This window comes from Myxine glutinosa, chromosome 10, assembly GCF_964187855.1.
Source record: "Myxine glutinosa chromosome 10, kmMyxGlut1.1, whole genome shotgun sequence".
Taxonomy (NCBI): Eukaryota; Metazoa; Chordata; class Myxini; order Myxiniformes; family Myxinidae; genus Myxine; species Myxine glutinosa.
The window spans coordinates 837313-859272 of NC_136270.1; the positions used below are offsets into that span (position 1 = coordinate 837313).

At 40.6% G+C, this 21960-nt stretch overlaps 2 protein-coding genes across 3 annotated transcripts in view; one reads left to right on the forward strand and one right to left on the reverse strand.

Moving 5' to 3' along the window:
• Positions 1-21960, reverse strand: part of LOC137433495 (receptor tyrosine-protein kinase erbB-4-like) — a 538358-nt gene that overhangs the window by 47494 nt on the left and 468904 nt on the right. For both annotated transcript variants that reach the window (XM_078785237.1, XM_068125823.2), the window contains exons 21-23: positions 10932-11087; positions 9145-9220; positions 2969-3115 (exon numbers count right to left, since the gene is read on the reverse strand). In XM_078785237.1, coding sequence (XP_078641363.1) covers positions 2969-3115; positions 9145-9220; positions 10932-11087 — 379 coding nt within the window. The remainder of the gene's footprint in view (positions 1-2968; positions 3116-9144; positions 9221-10931; positions 11088-21960) is intronic.
• The window catches only part of LOC144894123 (uncharacterized), a 554169-nt gene that overhangs the window by 24068 nt on the left and 508141 nt on the right, over positions 1-21960 (forward strand). The window lies entirely within an intron of this gene.

The window sequence follows — 21960 nt, forward strand, 5'->3', positions numbered from 1 at the left end:
TGATTTATAAAACAGTGATGATTTATATGTGCTTTTTTTGACAAACTCAAGCAAAAGCAAGATGCGTCACATCAATGTAGCTCTGATACATTCTTCTCTGCCAGTGACACTGATTCTCCGAGAAACATCTCCCCACCCACAAAGTGCCATATATTTTCTGCATGCTGCTCCATTAACAGCCAATAACTAGTATTCAAAACATAAATGATTTATCTTTAAAAAATGTATGCAGACTGAATGCAAACAAGAATGAACGAACTGTGGTCACAACCTGCGACAAAATCTGGTAACGGGCTGATTGGGAAAAATATTTAAGAAGCACGTGGGTGTGATCACGGGCATTTGGTGGACACTATATTTGGAAGCAAACACAGAATTGATGAACAGCGTCGGTTCTGGTGACATTTGCAGTAAGGGAAGTGATGGAAGGGGAGCATACTCCAGAGATAGGCTTAATAAGGTACTGCCAGGCATTTGAGGAGAGACAGGTTTGGAAGTTCAGTATTGAGTTTGGCTAGATGTTGTTTCATGTCTCTCCTGAGAGTGGACACACTTGTTATAGGCTTTGTGGAATGATCTGAGGTTGCTTTCATACAGATTGGGCTTTCAGGTAGAGAAGGCAAGGTGTTTCCAAGCAAATGCCTCACTGCAGCATTATGTGTACCAGGGTTAAGAGGATGGGAATGGTAACTGTAGATGAGGTGGAAGGAATCTGTGAGAGAGAAAGAGAGAAAGAGAGAAGAGAGAGAAAGAGAGAAAGAGAGGGAAAGAAGAGAGAAAGAGAAAGAGAGAAGAGAGAGAGAGAGAGAAAGAGAGAAAGAGAGAGAAAGAGAGAAAGAGAGAAAGAGAGAAAGAGAGAGAGAGAGAGAGAGAGAGAGAGAGAGAGAGAGAGAGAGAGAGAGAGAAAGAGAGAGAAGAAAGAGAGAGAGAGAGAGAGAGAGAGAGAGAGAGAGAGAGAGAGAGAGAGAGAGAGAGAGAGAGAGAGAGAGAGAGAGAAAGAAATAATGTTTCTGTGGAAGAACTCACAGGCCACGTGGAGATTGACAAATCCTGATGTGAGATGTTTTAGCTTGCAGTCCCTGACAGTCAGCCTGAGTGAAATTTCAGACTCACTAGTGCTGAGATGGCTTCTCTGAAAATAACCAGAGAGATGTTGACAAAGGTTCAGACTTATGGTCTGATGTACACTACATGACCAAAACTATGTGGAGATCCGAACATCTCCTTCAAAATCATGGCATTAATATGGAGTTGGTCCCCCATTTGTTGCTATAACAGCTCCACTCTTCTGCGAAGGCTTTCCACTAGATGTTGGAATATTGCTGCGGGGATTTGCTTCCATTCAACCACAAGGGCATTGGTGAGGTCAGGCACTGATGTTGGGCGATTAGGCCTGGCTGGCAGTTGACCTTCCAATTCAACCCAAAGGTGTTTGAAGGGGTTGAAGTCAGGGCTCTGTGCGGGCCAGCCAAGTTCTTCCACACTGATCTCAACAAACCATTTCTGTATGGACTTCACTTTGTGCATGGGGGCATTGTCATGCTGAAACAGGAAAGAGCCTTCCCCAAACTGTTTCCACAAAGTTGGAAGCACACAATCGTCTATAATGTCATTGTATGCTGTAGCGTTAAAATTTCCCTTCACCGGAACTAAGAGGTCTCGCCCGAACCATTAAAAAACAGCCCCAGACCATTATTCCTCCTCCACCAAACTTTACAGTTGGCACTATGCATTTGGGCAGGTAGCGTTCTCCTGGCATCCGCCTAACCCAGATTCGTCCTTCGGACTGCAGATGGTGAAGCGTGATTCATCACTCGAGAGAACGCGTTTCCACTGCTCCAGAGTCCAATGGCGGCGAGCTTTACACCACTCCATCTGACGCATGGCATTGCGCATGGTTATCTTATGCTTGTGTGCGGCTGCCTGGCCATGGAAACCCTTTTCATGATGCTCCCGACAAACAGTTCTTGTGCTGACGTTCCTTCCGGAGGCAGTTTGGAACTCGGTAGTGAGTGTTTGCAACCGAGGACAGGCAATTTTTACACGCTTCGTCCTTGAACACTCGGCAGTCCTGTTCTGTGAGCTTGTGTGGCCTATCACTTTGCGGCTGAGCTGTTGTTGCTCCTAGATGTTTCCACTTCACATTGCAACACTAACAGTTGACCGGAGCAGCTTTAGCAGGGCATAAATTTGACGAGCTGACTTGTTGGAAAGGTGGCATCCTATGACGGTGACACGTGAAAGTCACTGAGCTCTTCAGTACAGCCCATTCTACTGCCAATGTTTGTCTATGGAGATTGCATGGCTGTGTGCTTGATTATATATACCTGTCAGCAATGGGGTGTGGCTGAAACAGCCAAATCCACTAATTGGAAGGGGTGTCCACATACTGTTGGTCAGGTAGTGTATGTCCAGGTTTGTGCAGAGAGCATGGCTGAGGACTCTGGACGAAGGCCCAGATAATGTGGTTTTCCAAATGCAAACAGCGCTTCCAAGGTGCCTTTCTCTCTATGTATGGACAGCTGTACGAGTCACTGCCGTCTTACTTCTTAAGGGTAATTTAACATTCAAAATACAATTTAGAAGTGCTGTTGCACACAAGCTTTAGATTATTGTGGTCAATGCATGGCATTGCAATTACATGGCTCAATGAACAAGAATCCTGGGCCCTCAAATGTGGAAACTGGTTTTGTGGAGTGCCAAGTGCACATCTACATTAATTTTTAAGTCTGATGGCAGAATTTGGGTGATATTTATGAACACCAATTACAAGCTCACTAATAAGGAAGCAGAAAATCAGGAAAGAAGTGGGTGACGCACTTGGTGAGCAATGATTGACCTCAATGTCGATTTATACAAAGAATGGGGGTGCAACTGTTTGTCATGAAGACCTGCAAACTAGAAGAAAAACAACATAGACAATGGGGAGTTTGTGTGATGTCTAACCTTCAAGAAAAGCTTTACTTACACTTAACCATGACCATGTAGACATCGATGGTGCATGTGGGAGGCTGAGACAGCCGTTCGCCTTTTTCCAGGAGTGTTGGAATATCACGTGCAGGAATCCCCTCATAGGGCTTGCAACCAAAAGTCATCAACTCCCAAATGGTGACACCTTACGTAACAAAAACAAGCACAGCAACTTCAATGAACCCCATAGTAACATGTTTAAATAAACTTACTTGTTCTATACAGTACAATTTGTTTACTTGACATAAAGTCATTGCAGGAATACTGCATTATTATTTTGGTAATCCATATTCATATCAATGATGCATTATTATTTAAATATGAATTATTAAAATGTGTCAATACACTTGTAGTAAACTAAAACCGCACTCGGTAGAGAGCATACCTCCACCAGGCTGAACAGTTTACGATTTGTAACCCACTGATAGGCTGGATATCAATCTGGACTTTAACTAAAATCTAATCAGCTTGTTCTTGTCACCTACGCAAGTAGTCTAACAATAATACTAAAGGTCTCAGTGTCAAGGGGTCTAAGTGGTCTCAAGGGTGCAAAGGTTAGAGGAGTTTAAAAGGTTTCAATAGTCGAAAAGGGTCTAGAAAGGATCTAAAGGGTATGCTCCAACAGTAGTTAAAAGTCGAAAGGGTCAAAAGGGTTTATAGGGTTTAAGGAGTCTAAATGTCTAAAAGGGTCTTTAGGTGTCTCATCATCATCATCGGGTCGATCTTGATCTGACACAAGGGTTCTTAAGGGGTCTAAGGCATCTAAAGGGATCTCAAGCATCTAAAATATCTAAATGGTCTAAAGGCTGAATGGGTCTAAGCAGTCTAAAAGGGTCTAACAGGTCTTAAAGGGTCTCAGGGGTCTATAGGATTTAAAGAGTGTACAGGGGTCTAAAGTGTCTGAAGCGGGTCTAAGGGATGTAAAGGTCTAAGGGTCGAGGGATGTAACTGTGTAAAGGTCTTCAGGAGTCTAAGGGTCTAGCAGGTCTTTAAAATGTCTAAAATATCAAAAGGGGTCTAAAGGGTAAAAGTGGTCTAAAGGGTGTAAAGGTTTCAAGGCTCTAAGAGGCTAAATAGGTCTTAAAAGATCCAAATGGTCTAAAATGGTCGAAAAGAGTCTAAAAGGTCTTAGGGATGTAAAAGTCTAAATGCCGAAAAGGTATGTTCCAATAGTCCATAAATATAATCAAAGTCATGGTCCAATAATACTTAATTAATCGATGTACTCATGTGGGTCAACTGAGGCTTCACCTTGATGAGGATTCACTGTCCACCTGTGTTTTTTAGTTTTATACAGTTTTTTTTTGGGGGGGGGGGGGGGGGGTTATACAGTTTAAAATTATATATAGATATCAAGTGAATCTGATGAAAATCGGCGATTTATGTGACCCTGACCTTTTGTATTATTGACCTCAAAACAATAGGCTTCTAGGTTATGGCTACCTCTACCACGTGGTTAAGTCTCATGGAGATTGATGTAAAAATGCGACCTGTAGGCAACAGACAAACAGTCAGAATAATAGACCAGACCAACCAATAGACTTGCAAATTTTCGATTTCACAAGTAACAAACAGAAGTGAAAACAACCTCTATCCACCTTCGATGGCAGAGATAATACTGCTATTTTATAACATTAATGAGGCTCTGGGGTATGGGGAGAGGGAGTTGTAGGGTTTGCATGAACGCCATTGCCCCTCATCCCCTAGCCACATTTATTGGCATGGGTATACATTTTTTTAAGTAAAATTATCACAGAAAATTACCTGATACAATATAAATATATTTGACCTTATGCGATATAATATAAAGAGAGATAAATATAGTGAAACTCGAAAGGGGTCTAACAGGTATTCCTGGGGGTCACCTCACCCCCAGGAATACCTCTGGCTACGGCTTCCCCTTCGCTCCCACCTCTTGTTCATATGTGTGTTGTACCGTCCACCAAACAGTGATGACTCCATCTACATCTCGCTGTCTGATGATATGGACCAACTTCTATCTACTCATCCCAACTCTCTCTTCCTCATATGTGGTGATTTCAATTGTCACCATGCCAGTTGGCTGGGTGTGGGTACCTCTCTCACCAGCCATGGCTCTTCAGCAAAGGACTTCTGCGACTCACTGGGACTGACACAATCTGTCAATTTCCCGACCCGGATCTCAGTCAATGGAACATCTTCTCTTCTGGACTTGGTTATGACTAACTTCCCTGAAAATGTCTGCTGCTCTTCTTCTGCTCCGATCGGATCATCTGATCATGTCCTTGTTAAAGTGGACATCTCTCTGACCATCCTCAGGGAGCCTGCTCAGCGTCGACGAGTCTGGCATTTCACTCAGGCCAACTGGCACGGTCTTCAAGCAGCCATCAATCATCTGGACTGGTCTCCCATCTCTACCACCTCTGACATCAACTCATCCTGGGAATTCTTCCAAAGTAAATTGCTCTCTCTCATGCACAGATTTATCCCATCTCGTCTTCAGTTGTCATAGCCTTCCTCCCGTCCATGGTACACGGAATCTTGTGGTGAGGCTGTTGCCCAGAAACAACTTGCCTTCGTCTCCTGGAAAGCAAATCCAACGGAAGGAAATCTCATTTCCTTTCACAAAGCCCGAAACAAGTGTGTGTCCACCCTCAGGAGAGCCAGGAAACAATATCTCTCCGTTCTCAAGACCGAACTCTCTTATCTGTCTCCCTCTTCCAAATCCTGGTGGCGTCTGGTCAAATCCGTTTCTGGTGTTTGTTCCCCCTCCATCCCCTCCCTTACCTCAAACGGCTACACAGCTGACTCCGCACGTGAAAAAGCTGAATGCCTCAACTCTGTGTTTGCCTCTAAATCTTGTGTCCCAAACCCATCCCTCTCTGTACCCACCATACCCAGTCGTACCCTGCTGCTCCTGGACTCCGTGTCCTTTCCTCCTGACAAGGTGGAAAAGTTTCTGTCAACCCTCGACTCTGATTCTGCAACTGGACCCGACGGCATCAGCCCACGGGTCCTAAAATCCTGCTCTGCTGCTCTATCTCACCCTCTCTCTGTTCTCTTCACCCTCTCTTTTGCTCAAGGTCAACTGCCATCTGCTTGGAAATCAGCCAACATCACCGCTTTGCACAAAAAAGGTGCAAAAACAGATCCTAGCAACTACAGACCAATCAGCCTTCTCCCAATTATCAGCAAAGTCATGGAATCCATCATTGCTTCGGATATGAAATCTTTCCTCTTCTCCAATGGCTTGATCTCTGATCATCAATTTGGTTTCAGACCAGGTCACTCTACTCTGGACATGCTGCTTCTGCTGTCTCAACAATGGATGGAGGTCCTCAATGCCAAACAGGAAATTAGAGCTGTCTCCCTCGACATATCACGTGCCTTCGACACGGTCTGGCACCCCGCTCTGCTCACCAAACTCTCCTCCTTTGGTATCCATGGAAATCTCCACGCATGGCTGGCGGACTTCCTCTCTAGTCGTCGTCAACGTGTGGCCCTGAATGGGTTTCTCTCATCTCCTCTTCCTGTTCAGGCTGGAGTTCCCCAAGGCAGTGTTCTGGGCCCCGTGCTTTTTCTGGTCTTCATCAATGATCTCTCTGACTCTCTCGAAAATCCTCTCTATCTCTTTGCTGATGACTCCACTCTCTGCCGCTCCATTCCTCTTCCCTCAGATCGGCAGTCTGCTGCCTCCTCACTCTCTGAAGACCTGGACAAAATCACAGACTGGTCAAACAAGTGGAACATGTCTTTCAATCCTGACAAATCTCACACTCTTACTATGTCTCTCCGAAAAGATCGACTGGACAACCCTCCCATCTACTTTCTCAACAATCCTCTCCAAGAAGTTCTGTCGCTCAAGATTTTGGGTCTCACTATCTGCCATGATCTTTCTTGGGAAAACCACATTTCCAAGCTGGCCTCCAAAGCCAGTCGCCGACTGGGCATCCTCCGTCGTGCGAAGTCCTTCCTCGGCACACCTGAGCTCCTCACCACATACAAGGCTTTCATCCGCAGCTCAATGGAATACTGTTCTCCCCTATGGGCCAGTGCTCCTGCCTCACACCTAGCTCAGCTTCACGCTGTTGAAACCAAAGCTTTCAGAATTATTGGAATCTCCCGCGATGAAGCTATCTCTGAGGGCCTTTCACTCACTCACCGCAGGCAGGTAGGTGGTCTTTCTGTCTTCTACCGACTCCTCTCCGGCCTTGCACCCCCAGCTCTCTCTGTGCTCTGTCCCCCAAATATTCCTACAGGTCGCACAAGATCTGCCAGCAACCCTCTGATGGTTAAACTGCCGAAATCTCGGCTCTCTGCTCACCTTCACTCTTTCATTCCTCTTTTCTCCCGCCTCTGGAACAAACTCCCTCACTCCCTTCAATCCCACTCCTCCCTCCAGGTCTTTAAAACAGCTGTTCACCACCATCTCTTATCTTCCCCCATCCAAAACCTTGATCTTTTCTACCCCCGCTAATTCACCCCAGATCCACCTTGTTTGAAATTCCAACTTCTTTCCTGGAAGTCCTGGCAGTGTCCATATGTTTTATACCTCTCCCACCGCCCCCTTCCCATGCCCCCCCCTCCAAAGCCCTCGCCCTCTCTCAGATCTCTCGATGTCTCCATGTCTCTCGGTCCCTGCTCTCAAATGTTGTGTTTGTGTCCTTCCCCCTCTCTCCCCATCTTGTCTACCGCTCCCGATGTTATATGTTTTATGTGTCGGTTTGTCTTTCTGTGTGATTAATGTTCGCTCTTTCACGAGCCTCGATCTTGTATACAAAAAAAAAAAAAAAAAAAAAAAAAAAAAACAGTTCTGCTTTAAGGGTTAAAAAATTCCTTTAAATTGGGGTTAATACTTTTGACATGAGTTTTAGAAAATAATGCTCACTGGATATCTCCCGAATTAATGCCAACAGCAAAATTATCAGTGACAATACTGTATTGCTACACACATTCTGTATATATAGTAACATACAATATATGAAAGGATACAAACCCCAACACCCTCACCCACCTAATTCACACCAAGAAGAAATGCAGGACACGCAGATGTTCTTTAGGAAAACAATTATAAATGACTTTTTTGGGGTAAGGTAAGGTAAGGTGAGGCAAAATGCCCCTTGCAAAATGCCCCTGCATTACCCCTGAAGGGTAATGCAGGATCCAAACCCCAAGTAACCCTTACCCCCAACCCATATGACCTCTTCAATCCTGGTTACATGTTCAATATCATGAATATCTGCACTAATGGGCTCTGCAATGATGATATAGACATCAATTTAAAATGAAAAAATGTTCAAAATACTGAGTAAAAAGGGTGTGTTGTCTCAAAACGCTGGCCTATAAAGCTGAGAATAAAATTATCTTTTGTGAAGTAGGGGCTGTACCTTTGCTAAGCTCGTGCCTAATAGGCAGAGCCTATGCAACTGCTTAGCCAGATGAACCTTTTTAAAATTTAAGTTGTTCCTGGCTGCTCCCAGAACTGTTTAGTGGACCTCAGACAGGTGAATGTGTGGCACATTCCTTGTTGGTCAGAATGCATGCAGCAATAGCTGGTGTGGCAGTTACTTCTTGGTACCCACTACAGTAATGGAAGCGACAGCGGAGGGAAGAAAGGAAAACCTGTCAACGTCAATCTCCGCAAGGACCAGTCAATAACTGACATATTTTCGATCAACGCTGTGGGTGCCGCATTGGCCGACACAGCCATCGCACAATGCACAACTCTAAGTGAGCACTCCACTGAAGGGGAGACATTCGTCGAAAGCGATGACTCACACCATCACATATGGATGTGTATGTTTTGCGGGGGTTGTTGTTGCACACTTCTAAAAGTCAAAGTTTATAACCTTTAAAAGCCTGGTGTTGGCTTAGCGGTTAGGGTGCCGGCTTGGGATCCTCGGATCCTGGGTTCGAATCCCGGTCGATCGCTGAATTAACGCCAGGGGGGTTGACTCAGCCTGTCATCCTTCTGAGGTCGGCAAATTGAGTACCAGTTCACTGGTAATTCCCTGTGTGTCCAAAAAGGTGACTAACAGGGTTGGCGGCAGGAAGGGCATCCGGCCATAAAACATTGCTTCAAAAAAAAAGGGAACACGGTGCCCGAAAAAGGCCAATCCCTGCTCTGTGGGGAAAAATGGCCTATAAAGGTGGTATATAAATACGTACATGGAATAAAATGATGTCGTTTCTTACCATAACTCCACACGTCACTCTGGTGCGTAAATATTCTGTGTTGTATAGATTCTAATGCCAGCCACTTGATGGGCATCTACAGAGAAATGCAATCAAAACAAAAAGCATTTTCAAAATGTAATTCAAGATGAATTAATTGTTTATCAATCAGGAACAAATTCCTGGTGCATTAACATGACCTGCATTGATTAAAATCGACATTTTTTTGCATATGCAGTGTCTTTTGTACTGGTAAGGATGTTGATTTCCATTGCAAACTATCATTTATTTCCACAGCATAACCCTCTTACATTCCAATCACTTTTTTATTAACTTCCTGATTGGTAGTCATGGAAGTCACAATCCAAATGAAGCGCAAACTATGACACCTCTTCATACTACAGTGGCAGCAAACTAACTCAGCAAAGATGATGAAATACTTAGCATATGTACACCTTATTCCGATTGAATAGATTATTGTATTAAAAACAAAATTGCAGCCTAATCAATACAGAAATATTGAAAGAAGTCTCAAAATGTGAACCAATTCCACAAATGAACAATAAATATAACATAACTAAAAATTAATATATTCCTGATTAAAATTGTTAAATCAGGAGGAAATTGAATACATTACACTATTCACACCTTAATTGCGTTCACAATTTCAAAGCAAAAATGGTGATTTATCCGAAAATAATGTGTTGAGCTGCAGAAATACTCTTCTTTCAATTTGGCGAGTGAATTGCAAATGGGAAAACAAGCAGGTGAATAAAAGTAGCATGAGCACAATTGCAAAAAAGCAGGTAAAACTAAATCGCCAAAATTAATAGACTCTTAAAATCATAAATGTGTACTTAAAAGTTAAAATTTTAGTTTTAAAAACAAAGGCACTCGGTTTAAGGATGATATGATTATTAGCCTCCATTGGACTTTGTCCAAAACAGGGCCTTATGGATTGGGTCTCGTCCATGTGTGCGTGCGTCCGCAACCATATCTCAGAGATTTAGTGACTGATTTTGTTCATACTTGGCACAAAGACAATACATGACGGTATATACATATGCACATTAATTTGTTTCGCGATGCGATCAAATATGGCCGACTGGCGGCCATTTTGGTACTTAAACGTGTCCCCACCCGTTTCTTGAACATGCACAGTCTAATTTTGTTAAAACTTGGCACAAGCACAGCACATGACGGCATATACATGCAGTAGTCATGCACATCACTTTATTTTGAGGTCTGATCAAAGATGGCCGACTGGTGGACTGGCGACCATCTTATTGTAAAAAACCCCGATGTTGAACACGTTGTCAACCATTTCTCGGACATGCATTTACCGATATTATTCATAGTTGGCACACAGAAAAAGAATGATGGGTTATATATGCACATCATTTTTTTCCCAAGATCAGATGCAAGATGGCCGACTGGCGGCCATTTTGTTACTTAAACGTGTCCCCAACCATTTCTTAACATGCATGGACCGATTTTGTTCAAACTTGGCACAAAGACAAAACATGAGAGTGTACATAGGCGAAAGGTTTTGTTTTGTAATCAGACTAAAGACAGCCGACTGACGGCCTTTAACTCCGTACAGCAAAATGACTAAAACCATGGGGGCTATGACATTTTATGTCTTTTTCTTCTTGTTATCTTTGGGATTCACACAGTACACTCAATAAGCCAAAGTTTATTGACACATTCTTATAATATGTGTTGCATTTATGCGTATCAGAAGAAAAGCCATCAGGTTTTGCTGTGAAACATTTTATCACAATTTTAAAGAGATTAAACCAGGATACCTTGCCACCATCCGCGTGGTATTCCATTTCGTTCACATCGAGCAAACGTGCCAGCCCAAAGTCGGTTATTTTGACATGCTGAGGGGTCTTCACCAGAACGTTACGGGCAGCGAGATCTCGGTGTACAAGTCTCTGCTCTTCCAGGTACAACATTCCCTGCGGCAATATACACACAACCCAAGGTCATGAAAAGTCACATTATATTAGAGTTGATTAGAGATAAATCATACTTGAGGCTAATTTTGACTCCTGATCAAAGCCAACAGGGCAAAAGCAGAATGACAAAGTTATCAGCACAAGCAAGGTGATTTATACAGATATTGCTCAAGTTTAGCGAACACCAGATGAGCAATATTAATTACAGCAAAATCAATAATAATGTTTAAAACAATCCATCATTCTGGCGATGCAAAAGCAGCCGGGAGCATTCGGATATCCTTTGAAAAGAAGATACTTATAAGTCAAGGGAAGCTGCACTTCATCATTGTGATTTTGCTCGAACACAATTTCCATCCGTATATAACTCATGCCTGGAGTAATTTTTTTTTTTTACAAGGGCAAGTTCTGCCTATTTGTATTTACCCAGAGGCTGTGCACAGTCCTCCAGTGTTTAATTCAAAATTTTCATTCCACACAGGTGTGGTCATTTTCACATCACTTATATCTTCATGTCCTACATTTTTTTCCTACATATTGAGATCCACCACAATGCATTGTAGAAATAAGCATGTCGCGACGACTATCGACCATCCATAATGACCCACTCTTACTTAGACATTTGAGGATGATGTCAAGTAATGTATCAGGTACTCACACATTCTGAGCTTTTGAGATACGACTCCCTCATACACTGAAAGTACCTTCTGTTTGTTTTGATTTTATTTACGTTTGTTGATAATAAGGAGCCTGCCTCATGTTTTTGGGAGTATTTGCTTTGTTCAACTTCTTATAATGATGAAAGTGAGCTTTTCTACATTTCATGCAGATATTAAATATTCTGCAGTTAACAAGGGGGAGATGACACTCAGTAGCGCACTGGCACCATGTCCACAAATTGCTCCAGTCACCACAGAATTCTGGGATTGAGGCCAAGCCTTGATACATCAGCCGAGTGTCCCAGACAGGATGAGCAGATTTTAAACCATGTCTGAATGATGTCAATCCTCATGTGGTGTTGTTAATTAAAGAATGTGTAACACATATGCCTATGCAAGAAATCTATTAATGATGGTGCATACGCAGTCAGCATGGTAATATCTATGTCATGACTAATTTTTGGTAGCGGTAGCAAATAACTTCTGTGAGGCTCGCTTGACCTTGTCTGATGAAAGAGAAATGGCCCATCAGGTGGAAGCAAAGCAAGTTAACAACACAAACCTGAGCACTGAGGCCAACTGTTCAAACAAAGAAGATATTTCAGGGTTATCTTCAGCCATACAGTATATATGCTTAGAGATACTTAACCTGGCTTAAACAGTCACGTGAAAAAGTAAGTACACCCCATGTAAAGTTTTAACTTTTTCAACATATTTCAACATACAGCTATTTGATCTTCATTTCAACAATATTGATAGATAAAGGTGATATAATATAACAAATATCATGAAACATTTCCTTTTTGTAGTCCATTGTATAATTTAAATAAACATAAATGCAAATTTCGCATGTGGAAAAAGTAAGTACACCCCTTCATTTATCACTACTTCAAATACCTAAAATTAGAATCAGGTGCAACAGCTCAGGTGCAAATGCTAAGAACATCGTTAGAGAGGATCTTGGAGGAACCTGTCTTATTTAAACCTCAGACATTTAGTTTGGTTTGGTCTTTGTTGTTGAAGTGTGCGGCGTCACCATGCCGAGATCAAAAGAGCTCTCTGAAACTTTCAGAAAGAAGGTTTATAGATGCCTACGAGTCTGGGAAGGGATTTAAAAATATCTCCAAACAATTTGAACTCAATCATTCGACTGTCCGGAAGATCATCTACAAGTGGAGAAGATTCCAAACAACTGCCAACTTGTTCAGGCCAGGCCGCCCCAGCAAGGTCAGCCCGAGAGCAGACCGCAAGATGCTGAAAGAAGTCTCTAAGAACCCCAGAATGTCATTACGGGACCTACAGGTAGCTCTTGCCACTGTTGATGTCAAAGTGCACGAGTCTACCATTAGAAAGAGGCTCCACAAATTTGATCTACATGGGAGGTGTGCCAGGAGGAAACCTTTGCTGTCCAGAAAGAACATCAGGGCAAGACTAAAGTTTGCCAATGAACACCTCGGCAAAGACCAGCACTTCTGGAGCAATGTGCTCTAGACAGATGAGTCAAAGGTGGAGCTATTTGGCTACAGTACCAGGAGACATGTTTGGTGAAAACCAAAGACAGCATTTGACCACAAGAACCTGATACCAACTGCAAAGCATGGTTGTGGAAATATTATGGTTTGGGGCAGCTTTGCTGCATCAGGACCTGGGCAGCTCACCATCCACTATGAATTCTTCATTGTACCAGAGGGTGCTTGAGGATAATGTGAGGCCATCTGTCGGAAAGTTGAAGCTCAACCGAAGGTGGACCTTGCAACATGACAATGACCCTAAATATACCAGTAAATCCAACAAGGAATGGCTGAAATGAAAGAAATGGCGGATTCTGGAATGGCCAAGTCAAAGCCCGGATCTAAATCCCATCGAGATGTTGTGGGGAGATTTGAAACGAGCTGTGCATGCAAGAAACCCCTCAAACATCGCACAGCTGAAAGAATTCTGCATGGAGGAGTGGGAAAAATTTCTCCCAGTCGATGTCAGAGACTGGTAGACAGTTATAAGAAACGCCTACTTGAGGTTGTTTCTGCCAAAGGGGGCAATACCACCTATTAGAGCCAAGGGTGTACTTACTTTTTCCACATGCGAAATTTGCATTTATGTTTATTTAAATTATACAATGGACTACAAAATGTAAATGTTTCATGACATTTGTTATATTTTATCACCTTTATCTGTCAATATTGTTGAAATGAAGATCAAATAGCTGTATATTGAAATATGTTGAAAAAGTCAAAACTTTACATGGGGTGTACTTACTTTTTCACGTCACTGTATATATATATATATATCACTGTTTAGCCCGATCACTCAATGGTGAAGAATCGCTTAATAAATTCGAGTAGCCGGATCCGAATCCGGATCTTCACCAAAGTCTAATCATTTCGTTCTTGTCACATACCCAACCTCTCGGCTAAATTTCATCGGAATCCGTCCACAGCCTCTTGAAACATCTTGTTCATAAACAGACAGGGGTGAAAACATAACCTCCATCCACCTCTGGTGGCGGAGGTAATAAATTAGCCTTATTTTATGAATGTGGCTTTTGTCTCAGACACTTGTCACTGGATATGATGCTACTTTTGAATAGAAATCATGAATCTCAATTCAGGGAATTATTTACATACATTATATACATATATATTGTGCTTTTACTAAGAATGGCACCTGACTCTTCCTGTTTCAAGTTACACCTGCCATCCTCGGCGATGTCTCCACGCATAGTGATCAATTTTTTCTTAACACTCATGAACATCATATTGCTCTTGATGGTATATTTTGCTGTTCTCTCAGTATCTTGTGGTGAGTGCTCTGGGATAAATCCTCTATTTGATGAGTATATAAATGAATGAACCATAAATTGGTGATGTAAGGGTTAGACCGTTAGAGCATCTGCTTTGAGTCTGGGAAGACATTGGTTCAAACTCCAGCTGAGTCACATATCAAACTTTTTTTTTTTAAGGTATGTGTTGCTTCCTTGCTTGATGCTCAACATGTATAGGATAGATCACGGACATACAATGCAGGGAGGTAATGGAACTCACTATAACCCTTGCAAAGAAACTCATTCGTCAGCACTGACGGTCTGTAAATCGAGTATGGTACAGGTTAATTTAAAAAAATTTAAATCAATAAATGATCTTTTTTTTCTCTGTCCACTGATAAGTGCACAATTTTGCAATTTTATTTTAATTTTGTGTAGGATTCCACCCAATGGTCAGGGCCTTTGCAATGGTACAGTGATTAGCTGATGTAGAAAATATCAAAAACCACAATTTTCTTTATTTTTTGGGGGATACAGAATCGAGGCTCGTGAAAGGGCTAACATTTATCACACAAAAAAATCAAACAGACACACAAAGTATATAATAAGGGGAGCGGTAGACAAGATGGGGAGAGAAGGGGAAGCACAAACACAACATTTGAGAGCAGGGACATCGGGAGATTTGTGGGGGGGGGGGGGGGGGAGAGGGTTTGGGGGGGAAAGGGCTTGGGGGGAGGAGGCGTGGGAAGGGGGGTGGGGGATGGGAGAGGTATAAAACACATGGACACTACAAAGACTTCCAGGAAAGAAGTCGATATTTCAACAAAGTGGATCTGGGGTGAAATTAGTGGGGGTAGAAAAGATCAAGGTTTTGGGTGGGGGAAGATAAGAGATGGTGGTGATGGGAATGTAAACCACAACATGACTTTGCACAAACAAATCCTGTATTTTCACATTCTAACTCCAGAAGTACCACCTCGAAAATACTCCTTTTGCTATTAACCTCCGGAGGAACTGCAACTTCTCAAGGACCCCCATCAGATATTCCATTTTCTAAGCACATATTGAAGCTGACACTTTTCCAAAAAGAAGTTACAAGACATTCTTCCTCGCAATATATTTATTTCCTGCGATGTACAAGACTTTTGTGTGCAGTGCAGGGCAGAGCAGTGCAATGTGATATGCTCTCTTTTGTGAATCTAGAAACCTGCATCCTTTGGCCTACACAAAATGTAGGTTAATGTAGTGTTATCTTTATCTCCCAGCAGGAGGCATAGGCACACGACATGCTGTGACATACCAAAAACGGGCTTAATCATAGTTCCTACAAAGTTTTCGATGATAATTAAAGCGTTTGCATTTCATCTGAGTAGAAAGAAGAACCATCAACAGACAGGATAAAATGAGTTTGAAGACAGACATTGGTTTCAAGGTTGCTTTCATTTTGGTTGGCGTTCCAGGGTGAAAAGCAAACCTTTACTGAGGTTGTTAGTGATTGAAGGTGTAAACAACTTCAAGTGCCTTTACCTGTATGCCAGCCCTTAGAGATACATGAATTATGGGATCAGATGGTGGTAGAAGAAAGGGAAGTTATTGTGGATTCTTTCCCATGCACTTCTTACTGTGATTGAATACAAGCCGACTTCATGCTGGTGAAATAGGCAAACATTGCCATTTTTTAACAGCTCTGTAGGTTTTATCAGAAGACCATCAACATTGACATTTATCAGGACACAGTTGAAAAGATCTCACAGGAGCAAGAGAGGCCACAGAAGAAATGAAGACACAAGCAAAGCCAACCGATAACTCGCTCCTATTGCTGAGTTAATCCACTCCGAAAATTCGGACAATTGGATAAGACTTGTCATCTCAGAGAAACCTTTGGCTCGTCCAACTGTGAGCCTGCTTGTGTGATGACAGTCGAAGTGTACGGAGACTTTGGGTGGGCAGACTGAAAACGTATCGTGACTTTGGTTGGGCGGACAGTAAACAGGGGAAAGGGAGTCATAACATAACGACATCACACATACAAATGTTTGCTGCAACAGAAAACAGTTTTGCATGAAAACAAACTCAAGGGAGCTAGTGACAACAATACAGTTAATCAATAACAACAATAATTCACTGGTCAACAAAATTTTAAAAGTTTTATGGTTCTAGTATATTTTGAGGTGATTCTAACCAACATGAACCTGTAGATTTCGATTATGATATCCAATTTTCACTAGCACATCCAGTTTTCGAGAACCAGTATACCATATGAATATCAGCCACAGCCGAAATTCGTCTTGTACTCACTAATCAGGACTTTGTAACGAGACTATCTGAGCTGGAAAGCGTTGCTTGGGATACCTTTGTGGCTCTTGCTAACAATTACCTTGGAAATTTTCGAGCACCAAATGATGAAGAGCTTGTGGACAAGATGTTGAAGAGTTACCGGGCGCTCGGTGCTCGAATGTCACTCAAGATACATTTCTTCCATTCTCATCTGGACTTCTTTCCACAAAATCTTGGCGATGTCAGTGATGAACATGGAGAAAGGTTTCACCAGGAAATTGCCATCATGGAGACTCGATATCAAGGCCGATTCAATCCAAACATGATGGGCGACTACTGTTGGACTTTACCACGTGAAAGTGATTGCTCCTACAAACGCAAAAGTAAAGTTCAGAAGCACTTTTAATGTGACGTAAATAAAAACTTAAAGTTCATATTATTTTTTTGTGATATTTTATAAAGTTCATATTATTTTTGAAGATTTACATTTTTTTATGTGATGTAAATAAAAACTTTAAGTTTACATTATTTTTTGTGATATTTTATCAAGTTCATATTATTTTTGAAGATTTACATTTTTTTATGTGATGTAAATAAAAACTTTAAGTTCAAATTATTGTTTGTGAGATTTTATAAAGTTCATATTATTTTTGGAGATTTACATTTTTTTATGTGATGTAAATAAAAACTTTAAGTTCATATTATTTTTTGTGATATTTTATCAAGTTCATATTATTTTTGCAGATTTACATTTTTTATGTGATGTAAATAAAAACTTTAAGTTTACATTATTTTTTTGTGATATTTTATCAAGTTCATATTATTTTTGGAGATTTACATTTTTTTATGTGATGTAAATAAAAACTTTAAGTTCATATTATTTTTTGTGATATTTTATGAAGTTCATATTATTTTTGGAGATTTACATTTTTTTATGTGATGTAAATAAAAACTTTAAGTTCATATTATTTTTTGTGATATTTTATAAAGTTCATATTATTTTTGAAGATTTACATTTTTTTATGTGATGTAAATAAAAACTTTAAGTTTACATTATTTTTTGTGATATTTTATCAAGTTCATATTATTTTTGGAGATTTACATTTTTTTATGTGATGTAAATAAAAACTTTAAGTTCATATTATTTTTTGTGATATTTTATAAAGTTCATATTATTTTTGAAGATTTACATTTTTTTATGTGATGTAAATAAAAACTTTAAGTTCAAATTATTTTTTGTGAGATTTTATAAAGTTCATATTATTTTTGGAGATTTACATTTTTTTATGTGATGTAAATAAAAACTTTAAGTTCATATTATTTTTTGTGATATTTTATCAAGTTCATATTATTTTTGCAGATTTACATTTTTTATGTGATGTAAATAAAAACTTTAAGTTTACATTATTTTTTTGTGATATTTTATCAAGTTCATATTATTTTTGGAGATTTACATTTTTTTATGTGATGTAAATAAAAACTTTAAGTTCATATTATTTTTTGTGATATTTTATGAAGTTCATATTATTTTTGGAGATTTACATTTTCTTATGTGATGTAAATAAAAACTTAAAGTTCATATTATTTTTTGTGATATTTTATAAAGTTCATATTATTTTTGGAGATTTACATTTTTTGATGCGATGTAAATAAAAACTTTAAGTTCATATTATTTTTTGTGACAATAAATAGACTTATTGAGACTTAATCAAGAAATTCGCATTCTCTAAATATTTTTCCACACTTATGATGTATTACGTCAAGGTTACGTGACAGCGAAATTTTAAGGTCAGATTCGGATTCGTGGGCACCAAATTAGTTAGAAACAGTTGAAAATAAGTCAGAACCAATTTGGCTGTTGACCAGTGTAATCACCAATACGGCTAATAAGAGGTTGTGTCCCAAAAGTATTAAATCTTCAAGTTTTGCCAAATGTCTTTCTGAAATTTCTATAAAATATCACAACAGAGTTTTTAATGAATGGACGAATAAGCTGTAGTATCCTAATTGATGACAATCATCTTTCAATGGGATTGTCAGCATTTGTCTAGTTATTGATCCATTTCTTGACATCCTCATCACACCTTCCTGTGTTGTACATCGCAAACAGGAATAACAAGCTTTACTTTTCATCTCGTTTATTTTTCGCTACACATGACATTTTCCATTGCTCCAACGGATTAGAGTTTGACATTCAGATAAGTCAATACTATAGCACCATGAATAGAAATACAACGAACAAGAATGTGATACTTGCAAAGCTTATAAAGCAAAGAGTTTTTATAGTATAGTAAAGTAAATAATGTCTCATTCCAAGGCAGCGAAATAATTATATATTCTCAGTCCAATGAAAATCTGAGCCATGATCTTCCAGGAAAATATTGTCCATGATGATTTTGAAAACTTATTTTGCACACCCACAAAGTTTAAAGGTCAGTACGACACTGCTCATTATAAAGGTTGATCTGAGTCACAAAGTGAACTCACGAGGTCTTCTTCAAGCTGGTCAGTTAAGAGCCAGATTTCCAGAGCATAGCGTGCATGGGATTTGAAAATTATTCCTGCTCCATTCAATCTATATCAGTCCATTCCTCATGTGACCGTCATTTCATTCCCCTAAAGCAGGCAGGTGCCCCACAGGTGGTAAAACAAACTGCTTGCCTGCATGGAAAATCTACTTTATAAATTAGTCCAAATTCATTTCAATTTAAAAGGTTTTCTGACTGATAGGAAGTAGGATGGATCCTGTAGGATTATAATGACCACACATGAATCTTTGAAACTCCATTTGTTGGCCTACCTGCATGGAACCTCCGCCAAGGCAAAATTTTATATCCAAGGAAAATATGGGACTCGGTATCACTTTTTTCCCTCCTTCTTTATGCTTCCACTTTGCCAGATGCAAGAAAAGTGCAATGCTGTTCTCAGAGTTGTAATTAATTCGGCTTTTGGAAAGTGCCAACCCAGCAAGCCAGCAGCACGATAGAGCAGATGCTGCACAAGGAAATTTTGGCACTATGCCGATTGCTTACACCGGCTGCACTAACACCAATGCAAAACAGTCTTCTCCACAAATAAAGAGCTGGTGCAGGAAGCCATATGCATTTTTTTTAAACCATACAAACGATTTTTATTTATTTATAATAAGTTACATTTGCAGCTACTTCCCATTGGTGGTAACATTAAGATGAAACTGAACTCAAATTTTCCAATACCGTGAATTTCTGTATCTCGTCATTAGAATAATGTTTCCCCTTTATATATTTGTATGTAAAATGCAGCGCTGTGCATTAAATGTCACTTTTGTGATATTTTCAGTCATTTCACCCTGCTGATTCAAAAGTCTCATTGTTGTATGGGGATCCCTAATTGGCTGTCAAATGCACGTGATGTAAGAGACCTAAGGAGCTCTTCCATGAACTTTCACATTTCTTTCACAACCAATCAGCTCTTATATTAGCAAGAGATCTCGAGGGAATTTGTTTAGATAGGTGTCTATATTATGCCATTCTTCCATATTCTCGATGCAATGAAATCTTATCAAAAATGGAGTGACACCAATCTATATATAATGTCAATATATATAAATGTATAATCTATATAATAAATATAGTAATAATCTATATATAACGGAGCAAGTGGTTATATGTCTGTGCTATACCTATTGGTTGGACAACTCGCATGACGCCACCCACAATTTTTACCTGAAAGGTCATATGTCTGCGATTTTGGTCCCATGGTAAGCCCATGTGTCAGATGAACATGATGCAGGCTTGGAACAAGATCACACATAGGTTGGTTACTCTGCTACTATTACTACTACTACTACGATTACAACAACTACTACTACTACTAATCACAATGATAATATGTGTCCCCTTACAACAAACTTTTATGCAGCAGGCCTTTATGCCCATTAAAGATGACATTATTATTACCAACCTATGGTTATTTGTCATTGATTATTCATTTAAATGCTGAGAGTTATTCATGGAGGCAGAAAATATCATTTTAAAAACTTTTGTATGACTATTACTAGGTTAGAACCACCAACCGCCAAGACGCAAAGCAGACGCGATAACCATTACGTCTCTTCGAATATGTTGGAACCTCTTTTACCCGGAACGTTTGGACCAAGTGTGATCCAGATAAACGCGGCGATTTCCAGTTAAAGAATGTCGTTAATTAAAAAGAAAAAAGGAATTATTTTCAACAAATAAATTAATTGAAAAACTTTTCTAATGGATGCCAATGTGTTTCTCTGGCAATTACCCAAATCCAAAAGCGAATCCTAATCCTTAATCCTGATAGCTAACCTTAATGACATTAGCTCTAACCGCCCCCCGCCCCCCATTCTCTGTGTATATAGTGAGTACACTGTGAGTACACATACTTATATATTGTTACGGTTTTTAGAACCTTCACTTTGTAAATAATAAGCCTTGTAAATAATTCCCTGTAAATATCCCCATCTCCCAAAGATCAAAGATCGCACCTAGATAGGCCACAAGCAACACATAGGACACCATAGAAACCTCTTCAGTTATCTCATTAGTATGTGTTTCAGGTAAGGATCTGTTCCCAATAGTTGAATCTACGTTGCATTAATGAAATAAGAGTAGGCCCCAAAGTTCCCTTCAAAAGCGGTGCGAGTGGTTTTCTATCTCCCCACAAGACGCCATTGCCCATGTGCTTCATCTCGGAGAAGAAGGGGGAGGAGTCCTCATAGCTCCAGGAATAAGGCGTGGCCCCGTCAACGCACCATCAAGGGGCGGTACCGATGAACCCTCGCGACCAATCCAGGCCGAGGCGTGTTCAACGGTAGGCGGAGCGAAGCGGACGTGGCTTGATACGCGAGGCATGTAATAAAAGCGCCGCCGCGGACTACTTCGAGAGATGAGGGAGGAGCCGCAGACGAACAAGAGAGAGCCAAGGAGACGTCACGGCAGATGAGCCAGAGGAGCCATGGAGGCGAGCGGCAGAGAGAGACACGGAGATTGACCGGCAGAGCGGCAGAGATTTGAATTACGTACGTAACATACCAGCTTTCCCCCGCTACATAATTGTCCGGTCGCGTCCAACGACACGCGGAGCTGTTTGCTGGGTTTCGCCTCGAACCCAAAAGCGTGGACCGGAGCGCGAGCTTGGAGCCGGACCTTGACGCCTGCCATCTGCA